This window comes from Hesperophylax consimilis, chromosome 15 (assembly GCF_061612785.1).
Source record: "Hesperophylax consimilis isolate HC1 chromosome 15, BYU_Hcon_1.0, whole genome shotgun sequence".
In the NCBI taxonomy this organism is placed as follows: domain Eukaryota; kingdom Metazoa; phylum Arthropoda; class Insecta; order Trichoptera; family Limnephilidae; genus Hesperophylax; species Hesperophylax consimilis.
In genome coordinates, this window is record NC_142850.1 from 32,368,250 (window position 1) to 32,383,947 (window position 15,698).

The 15,698-nt window shown below is 34.9% G+C and overlaps 1 protein-coding gene across 1 annotated transcript; it reads right to left on the reverse strand.

The window, feature by feature from the left end:
• Positions 1 to 13,187: 13,187 nt before the first annotated feature.
• Positions 13,188 to 14,692, reverse strand: LOC149417638 (larval cuticle protein 65Ag1-like). Its single transcript, XM_089640604.1, has 2 exons — positions 14,684 to 14,692; positions 13,188 to 13,511 (listed from the first exon to the last, which is right to left on the reverse strand). Exons 1-2 carry the CDS (start codon positions 14,690 to 14,692, stop codon positions 13,188 to 13,190), a joined length of 333 nt encoding a protein of 110 aa, XP_089496730.1.
• Positions 14,693 to 15,698: the final 1,006 nt, after the last annotated feature.

Genomic DNA, 15,698 nt, shown 5'->3' on the forward strand with positions numbered 1-15,698 from the left:
ACTACGCAATATTTTGTTTTATTAACTAAAATATTTTCATAGCGTTTTCTCTATCATTTTTTAGGGAAGTGTTACATTAGCGTTTATAGCCATGTAATATATTACAGGTGATTTACAATAAAAGGTCATCTCCGCACAAGTCAGAGCAGCAGAGCTAGATACTCTTATCATTCAGGGTGTGGATTATAGTCAAGTCTCCCAATGAAAACATATGTCTGTGTTACTATGTGTTTATTGTACAGGTAATACAGGTTATCAAACAGTTCTACAAAAGGTACATAGCTGTTTAAGGCCTAACGTGATACTTAGGCAATCTATTGACTCTAAGGGCTCTGATTGGCAAAGGTATAATATTAGCTCACGTGTAGATTAGACTGAAGCGGTGAACGATGAGCAGGGGCCATAGGCAGGTGCCTAGGCAGGGTGCAGGACGAAGGGCGGCTACGATGGGCGGCTGCCATAGCACGGCCTAGGCTGATGCGGTAGGGCGGGAATACGACGAAGGGCGGCACAGAAGCGGCCTGGAGCAGTGGTGGGCGGCTCATGGCGAAGGGCGGCACAGAAGCAGCCTGGAGCGGCCTGAGGCGGCCTGGAGCATTGTTGGAAACACGTGGGCGGCTCATTGCGAAGGGCGGCCGTGAGAGCACGGGCCGCGGCCCACGGATATGACACAATCATATCCATGCCGGTGTGGTTGGCTGAAGATTGGCCTGACATTGATAAACTGAATCTAGTGACGCGGCACATTATAAAACGAATGCACGCCGGTCCATATTATGGGCGCCTTTTGGCGGTAAACTGCTAATTATGAACTCGTCTCGAACATGTTGGCTGCTACGCGTCTGTCGGTGAACTGAGGCATGGGCCGGCTTGCGGGGGGAAGCTTGTCCCTTCTTCTCTGCCTTTTGGCGTGTCGTCCCATGCCCTTATAAGGACACGTTTTGCATTTAGCCATATGATTGGTTGATAGGTACTTGTAAGCCTACGTGACCAATATCAGGCGGTGATGTCGCGAGCTCCTGCGTATGTATTGGTGTTCTAACACGCCATCAGTGCGTGGTTCGTTTCCTGCAATCGTGTGGACATACATAACTTTGCAGTTAGCTCTAGCAAGCTTATGTGCAAACATAACACTACCCTCCTTGTCGACAAAAGAAGATCCCAGGCAACGTAGCTGAAGCAGGGCAACGTCCTCCTGTTTGCCGTAAGAGAGGTACAGAGCTACCTCATTTCACAAAGATTTAAACACTCCCTAACGAGCCAAAACAAAAATTTAACTACCTGAGAGCCAAGTTGAACAATCCTAACAAGTACACTGAACAAGGGTTGCCAAACCTCTTTCAAAAATAATTGCAGAAATAATCTCCAAGGCGCGATACAAAACACGCTATGATTTACATACACAACTTTTTTCCAAACAAAAGAATACACATGGCCTTCTTCCCAAACAGAAAAGAATACTCATCACCTTCTTTCCAAACAAAAAGAATATACCTGGCCTTCCTTCCAAACAGAAAAGAATACATACGATTCTTCCAAACAGAAAAGACTACACATGGCCTTCCTTTTTTTTTTTTTTTTTTAAGACCATACCAACACAACAAATGTAGCATACAATGTGGTAATTCCGAATGAATGTACACAATTTACCACCAGGCCTACACTTTCCATCAAACCACAAAAGAAGAACAATTAACAATGTTCACAATTGTATAATGTTATACAAAATGATATTCTGGTTAGAGAATATTATACGCTTATGCGATTGACCAAAATCAACCCATATTTCGCGTTTTTTACAATGAAATTCTTAAACTAGACATGTTTTTTTTTTATACACAAAATTCCTGTTATGGAATGTGTACGCTGATTACATCATGCGATTGACCGAAATCAACCCATATTTGCGTCTTTAACAATGAAATTCTTGACACTATACAACACAAGTATCAATACACATGTTATGTTATTTCTTATTATCCATTGATAATTTTGAAAAACGGAAAACAACAAAAATTCTACTCAAGATTTTAACAATATATTCTCATTTAGTCATGGTTTGTCTGGTTGCTAATAATTCTTAGGCATATAGACCAATCCTCTCGTATCGCATATTGATTATACAGGTCAACGCTACCAAGACCTCCCATGTAATTAATTATAAGGCTAATATCATCCTATAACATTTAACGATTTATTTCCTATAAACCGTACAGCGCTGTACCAGGTGTTAACAAGAAACACCAGCACGTCGTAACGAAAACGTTCGACAAAATTTTCAGAACACTCATAAAGTGTTCTCACCAAATGACCAGACAAAACCCAAAATGACCTTAAGTGCAATTATCAACCCAATTCTTTGGTTAAGATTCAATAATGTCCCAAAATGACATAAATATGCAACCACCATTTGTCCTTAATGACCAACAATTTTAGATTTCCAAATCTAAGACATAATTACGTTATCTTTACAAAAACTATTTCTTCTTACCGGGTATATACTAAAATTCATCTTCCTATGAGAACATACACACCACACTTGACATGGCGTAACACATATTACAATTACACAATTTTATTTCGTCTCGACTTTATGAAGGACTTTACACGTTATTTCTTTTTATTGATACCGAGGCAATCAAATACGTGTTTACAACTAAAAAAAAATTTACACCATAATTGACATGGCATAACATATAATACAATTACACAATTTTATTTCGTCTCAACTTTATGAAGGACTTTACACGCTGGTTTTTTTTTCCATATTGATACCGAAGCAATCAATTACGTGTTTACAACAAATTACAATACACAACCCATAACTAATTAATAATTAGTTAGGGAACAATTTACACAATTATAATTTACAACATATTACATACCACTCAACAACTACTGTGTGTGATAATTCAATCTTTGTTATATAAGACTTATTCGAGTCTTTTTAATTCAATAACCGAGAACTACATAATCCGATTTCTAGAGTTTGACTTCCTTAAAGAAACGACACGTATTCACTACGCAAGAAGAGAGAAAAAAAAAATCCAGAAAAAACAAATAATTGGTAGTTAACCAATTAAATACAAAAATATTTGACATAATTTTCTATACAAGAGAATGTCTGAACAAAAACCACATACGGGGTTTCTCATTTGAACTATACAATTTATAACACAAGATATTTGAGTTATATTTACAAAATTGGTTCCTAATCTACCACTGATAACTTTAAGTGATGAAGAACGAAATCATCACTTCAAAAGTACAGGACATTTCTTACGCCGTTTCCTGTCAACGAAAAGAAGATTATAAACACAAATATAACCTTAATTTGTACTAAAAATTGGTATATATTCTTAGTACAATAATTCCACGAAATATAAATTAAGTTTATTTTTCGGTCCCGGGCAGGATATTGAATGCTTAAGGCGGTTTTTTCTTACTAAAATAAAAAAATTCCACTAAAACTTAAGGTTCTTGAATTTAACCCTCAATCAATGTAACGTGTCGTGTTTCGTAACGAAATATATACAAAAATGTATATTTTTAAATATAATTTTATATAACTTATGTAGTTATTTCATAACTACAATGTATTAACTTTTATTTCAATATAATTACTATTGTTATGAATGAATTTGATTTTTTGCTATACGCTATTGCAAATCCAGTTAAAAAAAATTATACTATGTATTCCTACTAGAAGGTCTGCAAGCGTCCTTGACAGCCAACTTAATAGATAACAACATCAAAGAAAAACAGCGTGGTTATTGTGTCAATCGGCACAAGATTCACTCAAAGGTTCATGACGCCCTTGAGTTTATACAAAACGAATGACACCAACCTCTATTATTCAGCTGATTCTACTAAAAAAAGAACGCGAACGAAATAGTATTCAATAATTATTACGTATTTTAAATACAAAAAACATATCATACAACTGCTTCGCGGCGAACTTTGACAAATCTTTGTTATTATTATTATTATGCGTAAATATTATCTGTTGCGACGCGGGAATGGATCCTTTGTCGGTATTTTAATAGTCGTGAATTATTAAGATATATCAAGTTACTGCTCGTAGCGTGTTTTATTTTCGACCAAACATTTATTTTCTGCGTAATATTTTTCTGTTGCAAGTTTTTATTCTGATCAACTATTTATTTTCTGTAATATAACAACAAATTCAACCCAATTAGTGACACATATTAAGTGACATTGTTATTAAGAGATGCATTATATGCCAAACATTGTTCTCTTAGAGATGACACGGCCCTTTTTGGAACAATCCCTCTTTCTATTAACCATTTTTTAATTGATGACGCCGTCGCTTTTTCAAAATTTAAAATTCTACCACTATTGTGAGGATCCATGATTTAATAATGGGGACGACCGGTAAAGTCTATGGATCTTAATTTAAAAACAACCAATACGATATTTATTAAGGAACGTGAAATAAAACAATAACTGAATTTAATTCTATCGCAAATTGACACTTGGAAGTTCTTTATAGTATTTGAATTATTTCAACTTATTATAATGAAACAGATAAGCAAAGCTTAACCTGACAAAAAGAATTATTTCCATAACGAAACAATTAATTGCATTCCAAAATTGAAATAACACATCTATCTCTCGGAAACATCCACATTTAACATTTATCACGCCGTAATTTCTCGTTGGTTTATTGCGTATTTAGAAATTGGAACTGCGCATTACGTACATGCGTAACCCGGCGGACAAGCGCGTATTACTACGTATGTGTACCGGTCGACGGAACAAACACTCCCGAATCAGAAATGAATTATAACACACAGCTGTGGATATAAACATTAATACACAAGAATACTACAGTAACACATAACAAGAAAAGACACATTCCATCGGGCAATTGACTATCCACGTTGAGCGTCCAGTGTTACATTAGGGCTTGTTAACGTAACTTATAGTTATAAGTTGGTTACATTAGCATTCAAGCCAAGTAATATCCTATAGGTGAGTACACAAGCTGAGCTTGTTCTCCAATCTTCAGGGTGTGGATTATAGTCAAGTCTCCCAATGAAAACATATGTCTGTGTTACTATGTGTTTATTGTACAGGTAATACAGGTTATCAAACAGTTCTACAAAAGGTACATAGCTGTTTAAGGCCTAACGTGATACTTAGGCAATCTATTGACTCTAAGGGCTCTGATTGGCAAAGGTATAATATTAGCTCACGTGTAGATTAGACTGAAGCGGTGAACGATGAGCAGGGGCCATAGGCAGGTGCCTAGGCAGGGTGCAGGACGAAGGGCGGCTACGATGGGCGGCTGCCATAGCACGGCCTAGGCTGATGCGGTAGGGCGGGAATACGACGAAGGGCGGCACAGAAGCGGCCTGGAGCAGTGGTGGGCGGCTCATGGCGAAGGGCGGCACAGAAGCAGCCTGGAGCGGCCTGAGGCGGCCTGGAGCATTGTTGGAAACACGTGGGCGGCTCATTGCGAAGGGCGGCCGTGAGAGCACGGGCCGCGGCCCACGGATATGACACAATCATATCCATGCCGGTGTGGTTGGCTGAAGATTGGCCTGACATTGATAAACTGAATCTAGTGACGCGGCACATTATAAAACGAATGCACGCCGGTCCATATTATGGGCGCCTTTTGGCGGTAAACTGCTAATTATGAACTCGTCTCGAACATGTTGGCTGCTACGCGTCTGTCGGTGAACTGAGGCATGGGCCGGCTTGCGGGGGGAAGCTTGTCCCTTCTTCTCTGCCTTTTGGCGTGTCGTCCCATGCCCTTATAAGGACACGTTTTGCATTTAGCCATATGATTGGTTGATAGGTACTTGTAAGCCTACGTGACCAATATCAGGCGGTGATGTCGCGAGCTCCTGCGTATGTATTGGTGTTCTAACACGCCATCAGTGCGTGGTTCGTTTCCTGCAATCGTGTGGACATACATAACTTTGCAGTTAGCTCTAGCAAGCTTATGTGCAAACATAACAGAAGGTTTATATATATAAATAATACATACACATTTTATTTATAAAAAGTAGAGAAGAATCGAGGTTTAGTAATTAAGTCGTAAAAAATATAATTTCGGACGCTTTTTACTAAGGCTGGCTAATTCATATGAGATGCATCAAAATAATGTACTACGGAATTGTGTATCATAAAAAGGCTTTCAGAAAAGTTCGGTATGATATACGTCTATCTCATGGTCCTCAACAACGCCGGATACACATCAGATAGTGTATTCAATAATGTAAGGTTTTCAATACATATTCACCTACATAATATGGTAGAATGTAGCCTGATGGAAATTTATTTCAACTGGCCCAATTTACAGATATGATGTTTTAAAAACTTGTACGATGTATAAAATAAAGGTAATAATACATTAAATCATATAGAAGCACAGCACTAGCTCTGACGTTTCCTTTAGCGAAAATAAACAAGAAGAAAAAACCTGCCAAAAGAATACAGAGTGTAATAATTTCTGTTCATCAAGCATTCTGAAATTTAGCACAAATACCATCTTTCTAATGAACGAATGACACGATCATCAAAACACCTAGAACCAATACCATCTTTCTAATGAACGAATGACACGATCATCAAAACACCTAGAACCAATACCATCTTTCTAATGAACGAATGACACGATCATCAAAACACCTAGAACCAATACCATCTTTCTAATGAACGAATGACACGATCATCAAAACACCTAGAACCAATACCATCTTTCTAATGAACGAATGACACGATCATCAAAACACCTAGAACCAATACCATCTTTTTAATGAACGAATGACACGATCATCAAAACACCTAGAACCAATACCATCTTTCTAATGAATGAATGACATTATCATCAAACCACCTAGCACCTATACCATATTTCTTATGAACGAATGACATTATCATCAAACCACCTAGCACCTATACCATATTTCTTATGAACGAATGACATGATCATTAAAAGATCAACCTTTGAGGTACGTTAATTTTTAATTTTATCTACATCAGGTTTCGTCTTGCCGTTGAAATCCGCTACCGCATAAAACAAAACGTTGATAAAAACAGACCAAGCAAAAAAAGTAAGCAAGGTTATGTGATTTTTTTTAGGTTTGTTGTTTATTTTTTTTATTTTTTCATCTTTTCTTCAATGTTCTGTTCTGTTATGTCCTGTAATATTGTGTAACCATTTTTTATCATGTCACTTGAAAACAATCGTGATATTTTTTAGTTTTTTTAAAATATTTTTTGTTGTAAGAAAATAATGTACAAAATATATAAACTTTGAGTGTCCGACTAGCAAATTCCAGTTTTAGGAAAGTCATGGAAAGACGGTTCCGTAAACTCAACGCAATGAAAATTCAATACGCCTTTAAAAAGTGCTATAAATTCATTAAAAAACCTAACCAAAGTATCCATTTAACCTAGTTTTTTGTGTCATTACTATAACCGATTTTATTTGCCATTTGCCATTGTTTTGAGTTGTCCGATCAGTTTTTATATGTACGTTTTTAATATATTTTTAAATTATTATTTTTTAATCTTATAAATATTTAAACACTTTTCAAATTAAGTAAAGATATTACATAACCCAAACCACCAACAAATTTCTTACCCTCCGAATATTTCAGATAAATGATCCCAGGTGACTGGTTTTGCGGTACGAATGACGTCATTTTGCCTTTAACACTAATGAGAGGCAGTCAGCCTTCAGATAATAATTGACGATTAAGCATTAATCGGTTCATTAAATTAAAAATCACTGCTCCGTTGACGACCACTACCTTGACGTGGGTACTACTACACGAAAAATGCTTATAACCCCACACATAAAACGCTCTTATTTTGTATTTGTTCCAGCATCAAATGTTAAGCAATTATACTAGTCAATCTTTTAACTTTGGCAAGAGAATGTATCTATTCAGTGTACAAATATTTTTGATTTCACACCTACCTACGAATTTCTCACTAATTGAAGGCGTAATATCGAAATAGAAAATCTCATCATCTTCATTTCACTGACTGTCCAAGCATATACTCAAGCCGTAGTCATCAACTTGTTCAAGATACCCACCATACTGCAGAATAGATGGTATAGAACAAGACATCATGACAAGATGTCATCAAGAAGTCGCTGTGCCTACATGATGGCGAAGTGTGAATTTGGTGCGGTACAGACTACCAAACACATTGTAACATAAATATTATATTGTGACAAGTGCAGTTCTTGCCTATTTGGGTTATTTTGTCTATGGTATTTTTTTTTTAAGTTTGGCTTATTTTTTGGAAAAGAAAAGGAGTTTTTGTTTATGATGTAATTCTAATGTATCTCAGTAATTACTAAATATACATACTCACACTCACACATGCACTAACATACCTAAACGCTGGACACGTCAGTAATGACTAAATAAACATAGACAAAATATCTATAAATTGTTTCATCATTGTAACCAATGTACTGTTTGTTGATAAAATGAAATTTTTTAAAATTTTTCCATTTATATTTATATATAAATGAATCGAGAACTTTTTTTACTATTTTAAACGCAAATTCATAAATAAATTCGACGAAATACCACACGTATTTCCCTTTGTCAGTTCAATGCTTAGCACTTTTCCATGAAAATTAATTGTATACTTACAACAGAGCTAAAATCAACCACCACTGCGTTGGAAATACCGCGATTGAAAATTTGATTTAGCGGTTGCTCAGTTTGTTTGGAGAAAGCAGCCGTTGAATTAAGATACACGTTTTTTATCGTCGGTGCAATATAAAGCGTGCCGTTGACTTCGCTGTTAAACGTTAGAATAGAAACCCCTAACAAAACCGAGCATATGATTTAGCAAGATTTTTTCAATTTTTAATTGTGTTTTAGGCTAATAATCATTGCTTGTAATAAATCATCATTTTTATTGAACTTTTCCGCGCTATTGATGAAAAACATAACCACAAGGAAGCTTAATAATCCTGTTTATAACAGTGATATTTTAATTTATTGCTAATTGAATTGCAACAATAAATGTTAACCTCTGAATTCAACACTAATTCACAAAAAGTGCAACACACAATTGACAAAATTTTGCGGAATTTCACTTTTACCAAAACAATAAACACGTCAAGTTCTACCTCTCTTTGCAAAAACTGAAAAAAATCAACCCTTAATAAATGTTTTTTTTACTACGGTTCTATCTATTTTGAATGTGAACTTTAAATAAACTCGCCTAACATTAATTTTTTTTTGTCTGACAGAATTTCACCTCCATTCCCAGGGATTGACTAAAAAAAGTGAACACCGCTAGCACCTTAGCCAAATTCCAATTAGATAGGACCGAGATTTATTACGTTTATTAACTACTGTAATGTCATCCAATTTTAGAGAAATACATACGTGTCAGGTTGTTTATATTTGATTTCCACCAACGGCGCTAACACCTAAGCCAAAACCTAATTTCATATTACGGTGATTTATTTCGTATATCAACTGCTGTGAATATAATGTCATTTAATTTTAGAGAAATGTGTATATTGCCACCAAAGTTGATAGAATGCATGTCTTCGACAACGAGTCTATCTGCTCAGTTTCAGCGCGATCGGGTGTCGAGAAGTGGGTTAGATTCCATTTTATTCATAATTTTTAAAATGAATATATCCATCGAATTATTATTTATAAATTATAATAACATACGTCCCGAAACCAGACTTCTCAAACTATAACAGATATATTATTTTTATTAAAAATTAATAAATCTATAATTGACAGCCCCGAATTAGTGGCATTCATTTACATGAAAAAAGACTAACTGAAAGCAAAGACACTTTTAAATGTAACAATAACCTAAATCCTACCTACTCTATTTATTCATAAATTCCAAGAATCCATCACCTTGCAAACAACCGCTGTGAACTTATTGATATGTTTGGTGTTAATAATTTTGTGGGTTTTAAAAGGCGACCACTTTCAGATCGATTTTCTTTTATTAACTTTCACTATTTCTTGTTTTTTTTTTACATTTTGTCACTATACATTCCTACGATTTATTTTGTGTTTAACACACATATTAATGACTGTACGCATGTAAGAAAATACTTGATTTATATAATATTGTAATTCTATGTTGTTGTTTTAAAAATAAAAACCTTCTACTGACACTGTATTATGCAGTAAATTTTGTAAAATGTTTATCATATCCACCATCAGGGCGTTTAAATTTAAAAAAATGTAATCAACCAAAATCGAAATTCAAATAGGTAGTTCTATTAAAGAACAAAGTTATATAAAGCGTATATGCAATAATAATATGGGTGATAGTAAGAAGTTTCTGTGATTTGTAGATTCCACAGAAAGACGATAATGGAGAAACGCGGAATCTGCCAATGACCAAGATAAGTAATTCAGTCAGTTTATATTTGTTGGTTTCCTGTATTCTAATGATTACTAATCCTGTAATTCTAATGATTACAGTCCATTGCCCAGGAGCCACGCCCGTCCAATATGCGTATATTACCTCTTCCGGACATCCAATCTCATGCAGCAAAACTCTGCTGTCTCTGCCGGCTGCCTGCGCTTTGGGAATGCGAGAGTATAGTACATATCTGTGTTGCTCCAATCCCGGCGCAGAGCGGCTAATGATAAAGGAAGGATGCTGTTTGTCCTCAAATTAGCGTTGAACCAAATTGTCGGTCGCATTCGAGTAGAAACATACCTAGTACCTTCTACTCCTTTTGTACCTACGCAATCCACCCTTATTATCTAGCCGGACGCCATAAATATTATAAATATACCTATATTCAAATAAATGGAGTACCTTCACCTGAATTGATTCTCAGTGAGAGCAGTAGCTTGGTTTTTATCCCGGTTATATATTCGCCAGTTTTATAACTTTAAAATATGTGTTTATTTATCAACGCCTAGGTAGGTTTTCATCCATTTTTATATAAAAGTTAGAGAATGATGCAATGAAGACAAAATAACAACTTTTTGGATGGCAAAAAAATTCAGTAAAAGCTTTTATGTATTCTTGCTACATTGTATTTATGTATCTAAGTAAATGAATGTTATATTCACAAGTTATGCTTTAAAATATTAAAAAGAATTATTTGTTTGCGCCAGTGTACACGCAATGTGAATATGAATAAATTTCCGTTTAAAAAAAAACTTTCATGAAAGGCATACAAACATTATATTGGATTGAATCATTGATACTTACAACATTGTTTTGTATGCTTTTCTAGAAAGAATTACGTTTCTTACGGATGAAAATATTTATTAAACTTGGGTTGCCATGCGGACGCACGTCACACCGGGTACTATGTGACAATACTAATATTCATAATGTTTATGTACGAATTTATTTACTTTAGATTTGAAAGCATAATTTGGAAAAAGTGTAATTAAATTAACGACGTTTTTGAACGCGTTTCCTCTTATTCTCCGTTCCTTTCCTATTTCCTCCTTTCCTCTTTTCCTCATTTCCTCCCATCCTCCTTTTCTCCTTTCCTCCTTTCCTCCTTTCCTCCTTTCCTCCTTTCCTCCTTTCCTCCTTTCCTCCTTTCCTCCTTTCCTCCTTTCCTCCTTTCCTCCTTTCCTCCTTTCCTCCTTTCCTCCTTTCCTCCTTTCCTCCTTTCCTCCATTCCTCCTTTCCCCCTTTCCTCCTTCCAGTATTCCAGTGGCTCCAGCAGCTCCAGCAGCAACCCTTACACATAAATTTATGAGATCACCTACTTATGCACCACACTACAAACAAAGTATCCTGCATGATAACATATTTTTGTCCACGCTTCACTTGATTAACGGGCCGTTTCCCCTTGTATCTCGGCCGAAGTATAATTACACCCCTACATCCTGCCCCCCCTAATATAAGGCTTTGCGCGACTGCCAGCATCGGACCCGCCCGCACCTCCTTCAACCAGGTTATTTTGTTTACATACTAATTTTACTATTTCCCTCAAAACATGGCTTATTGCAAAAGTGTGTAGAAGTCGCGAGTATGTTTTCTCATATTTTTTAGTTAGTTTTATAGTTGTTTTACTTTGCTCCCCAAAAATTCGGCAAAATTTATGTAAATGACAAGTTGTAAAAAGTGGATGGCACATAATCACGTTTTGAATCGTTATTTAGAAATTAATTTCTCAAAGCTCCAGAGAACAATACGGATTTAAACTATTTCTTTCATTCTCAAAAGACATTACGATACCGAAGGTGAACCTTTTCATTTTCTATAACGATTTAAAATGAGCCATTTTCAATTTGTCACCAAAACGAAATGTTCGTTTTTATTCGTGAATTTGGCAGCGTTGATGTCGCGCTGACCGTTGTTAGTGACAGCCAACCAGAGGTTTTTCATGATGACGTAGTAGCCAGTTGGAACCGTTTCGAAATATGCGGATTAGATGTTTTTAAAAATTAATAATTATGAATAAAAATATTAAAATTGCACATTTTTAGTCCATGATCGGAACCAAAAAAATGTTTTAAGAGTATTCATAGTTTGTGAAAATATCCTATTATGATGAAAATGCCATAGTAATGGAATATATACCTAACAAAAACATGAATATTTTTCGTAGTGCAAATGAGTTCGCGAGTTTTTATAAGATGTGTTTGGTTATTCTCACAACGACTTTTGCATTCTCAAATTAATTTTATAAAGTGGTCTTTGGACAAATGAATAAAATGTGTCAAATCGATGTTCTTATTATTTAAATTATTTTTCTTTGCAGACCTGGAAGGGGATATGAAAAAAAACACAGTAGAAATGATAAAAGCAATTGGTTTACTGTAATTATATTGGATTTATTGACACATTTATAGCTCTTTGATGATCTATGACTTGGAAATTAAACAGGTGTTCAAATAAATATCTAAATGCGTAGTATCAGTGACGTGTCATGTATTTTTATCGATTGTCCTGATGAAGGCTTTCAAACTTTATAATACACTATTTTACAGATTTTATATTTAATCAGCTCTCAGGGTTTTGTTTAGACTCGAGCTTAAGCAACAACAACACAGGTCTGCTTGGTGTTAATCCATATTGGTATAAATATCACGGTTAATCCATATTGGTGCTGATGTTATATCAAATATCATTAGAATAATTCTGCTGTCCATTTTATCAGTTCTTGAATTATGTGATTCTAATAAATAATTTCAGTATTTGGCTGCATTTTTTTACATTTACGCGACGACAGACTTGGGCAGATGCTCTCCTATCGCCCTGAAGCCCTTATCGTCAGCCACATACTTGGTGTTGTAGGTCTTGCCGTCATCAGCGATGAAGGTGTATTCTCCCTCCTTGAAGAGCACGTAGCCCTTACCGTCGTGCGATGGCTTGAGCGCGCCCGACTCGGACACGATGGTTCCGTCCGCGCTGTGGTACTGCAGGGAGAACTGACCGCGCTCGTCGTGCGTCTCTGTTCGGGACAGGACCTCGATTTGCTTCTTGAGAGGAGCCTCTGGGGCGGCGAGGGCTCCTACCACGACAAAAGCGAGTACGAAGATCTGTAAAAAAATAGAAAGAGTTTCAGAAATATGTCTGATATTAGTTTTGGTGTTGGTTGGCATTATTATACTCGCCAACCTGAGACATGCAATTACCAGGGAGTTAAAAAGTTGAGCTGCAGAAATATGAATAACAGTTTTATAAATTCCAACGTTAATATAAAGTTAGAGTAGTTAAAGTAAATATCTACTATACAGGAAGAACTTTTATGTTACTTTTTTTAAATATTGAACACATCAATGTTTTATGAAATTGATGAAGAAGATAATATTAATAAATTTCAACGAAACACAATAAAACACAGAAAATAAAAAAAGATAACGGTAACAAATAGGAATAGAACCTAGAATCTCTTGTCTTACCTGGATAGCGTCTTAACCTCTCAACCATTGGGACCTAATTATTAAACGTCGTATTTGTGGATCTCATATTTCTAATTCAGAATTAACAATATCATCTTGCCACTAATTTTTCTCATATTTTTGGCAGCTTGCTTTTCGAATGATCACAACATTCTAATGAATTGGTTTGTAACCTAGATAGTGTCTCGGCTGAGCATATCCGATTTTTATTTATATGGAACAACTTTAATTTAACTTTCTTGTAATATATCATTGAAGTAGAAGATAATACCGATAAATATTAATGAAACATAAAACATGAAACAGAACAAGACACCGAAATAAAAATAAAACGGTCACGACTAGGAATCGAACCCAAGATATCTTGTCTTCGGGACAGCGTTTTAATTTTTCATGTTTCGTTTGATTTATTAGTATTATCTTCTTATTCAATGATATATTACATTGATGGGTAGAACCTTCAAAATTTATTAATTGAAAAGTTGTTTCAGCAAAAATTTAAAACTTCTTATTTATTTTTATCTAATATAGGTTTGAATTATTAGGGCAGCCAACTAAATCAAAATACTCCCATTTATTCCAACGATTCAACTCAGTAAGATGAGGTAATGCGTGAACTGCTTTCTGTAAAGCTATTTTTTATAGCATTATCGTTTATCTGCCATTAAAAAGTTCAGAAATGGTTTTGGTAAAAATACTCTGGTTACTAGTTGAACGTTGAAAATAAATTTATTGTTTTCTTTAGATTTAATATTTATGATATTTACAAGTAGTTTTTCAAATGAAATATGATATTTGAGGAAACTTACGAAATGCATGTTGAATGAGGTTGTTGAAGGCTGGATATCAACTGATGATTTTGATGACATATTTACGAGTATTTATACCAAAAATAATGATTAACTTTTCGTCAACAATGCAGTTTGAAACTAGAAATGAAATAACCCACTAAGCGTCGATGATGAATGTAACCAATTAATAATAATTCATAGAAATTATTGATTAATTTATTTTTCCACAGGTTTCATGATTTTTCGACGCTGTTTTATTGATATATTTTTGAAAGATATATCAAGATTACCTGATATATCTAAGATATATCATAAAACCTATCTAAATCCCTAACCCGTAGATAACTTCCGTCAATGCATATAATATATTCGCGAAGCGAAAAACGCTATCTCAAAATACGTACGTGCCATTAAGGGCAAACGTAACGTTATAAAATATTTATCCTAAGATAGCGTTAATTTAATTATTTTATAAAATAAACTATGAAATATGAAGAAGAAACTTTTTTTTGCGCCTGATGAACAAATAGTTTTGTTCTTACAAATACTCAATTCTTTAAAAAATAATACACAAATACAATTTTTACTTGAATCACCGATATAATATTTTATGTTTTGCCTTTTGTTAGAATTGTGTTTTTGTATGGACAAAACTATTTTAATTCATATCGCGTATGTATTGGCGCAAAAAAAGAATTAATTTTAATATTTTTAAGTATAACTTGCAGAAAGTGTATTTTCATATAATAATTAAATTGACGCCATCTATGAACGCGTAGATTATAACGTACGTTACGAGTAGGTATACTTAAAAAACTGTAATGACAATAGTGTCCGCAACCTCCGTATAAAATACTTAAAATGTATCAATTAATATATAATAATCTTGTTGGGGCTGTGCGGAGGGTATTTCCGAGGAAAGGAAGGAGAAATAGTTCAGGGAAGGAAAAGGGTATGAGGGGTGGGTAGGAATCTGGGGGTCAGTGTGTCAAAGAGTGACTGACGTATTAATCCATCCCTCCCATTGTTAAAT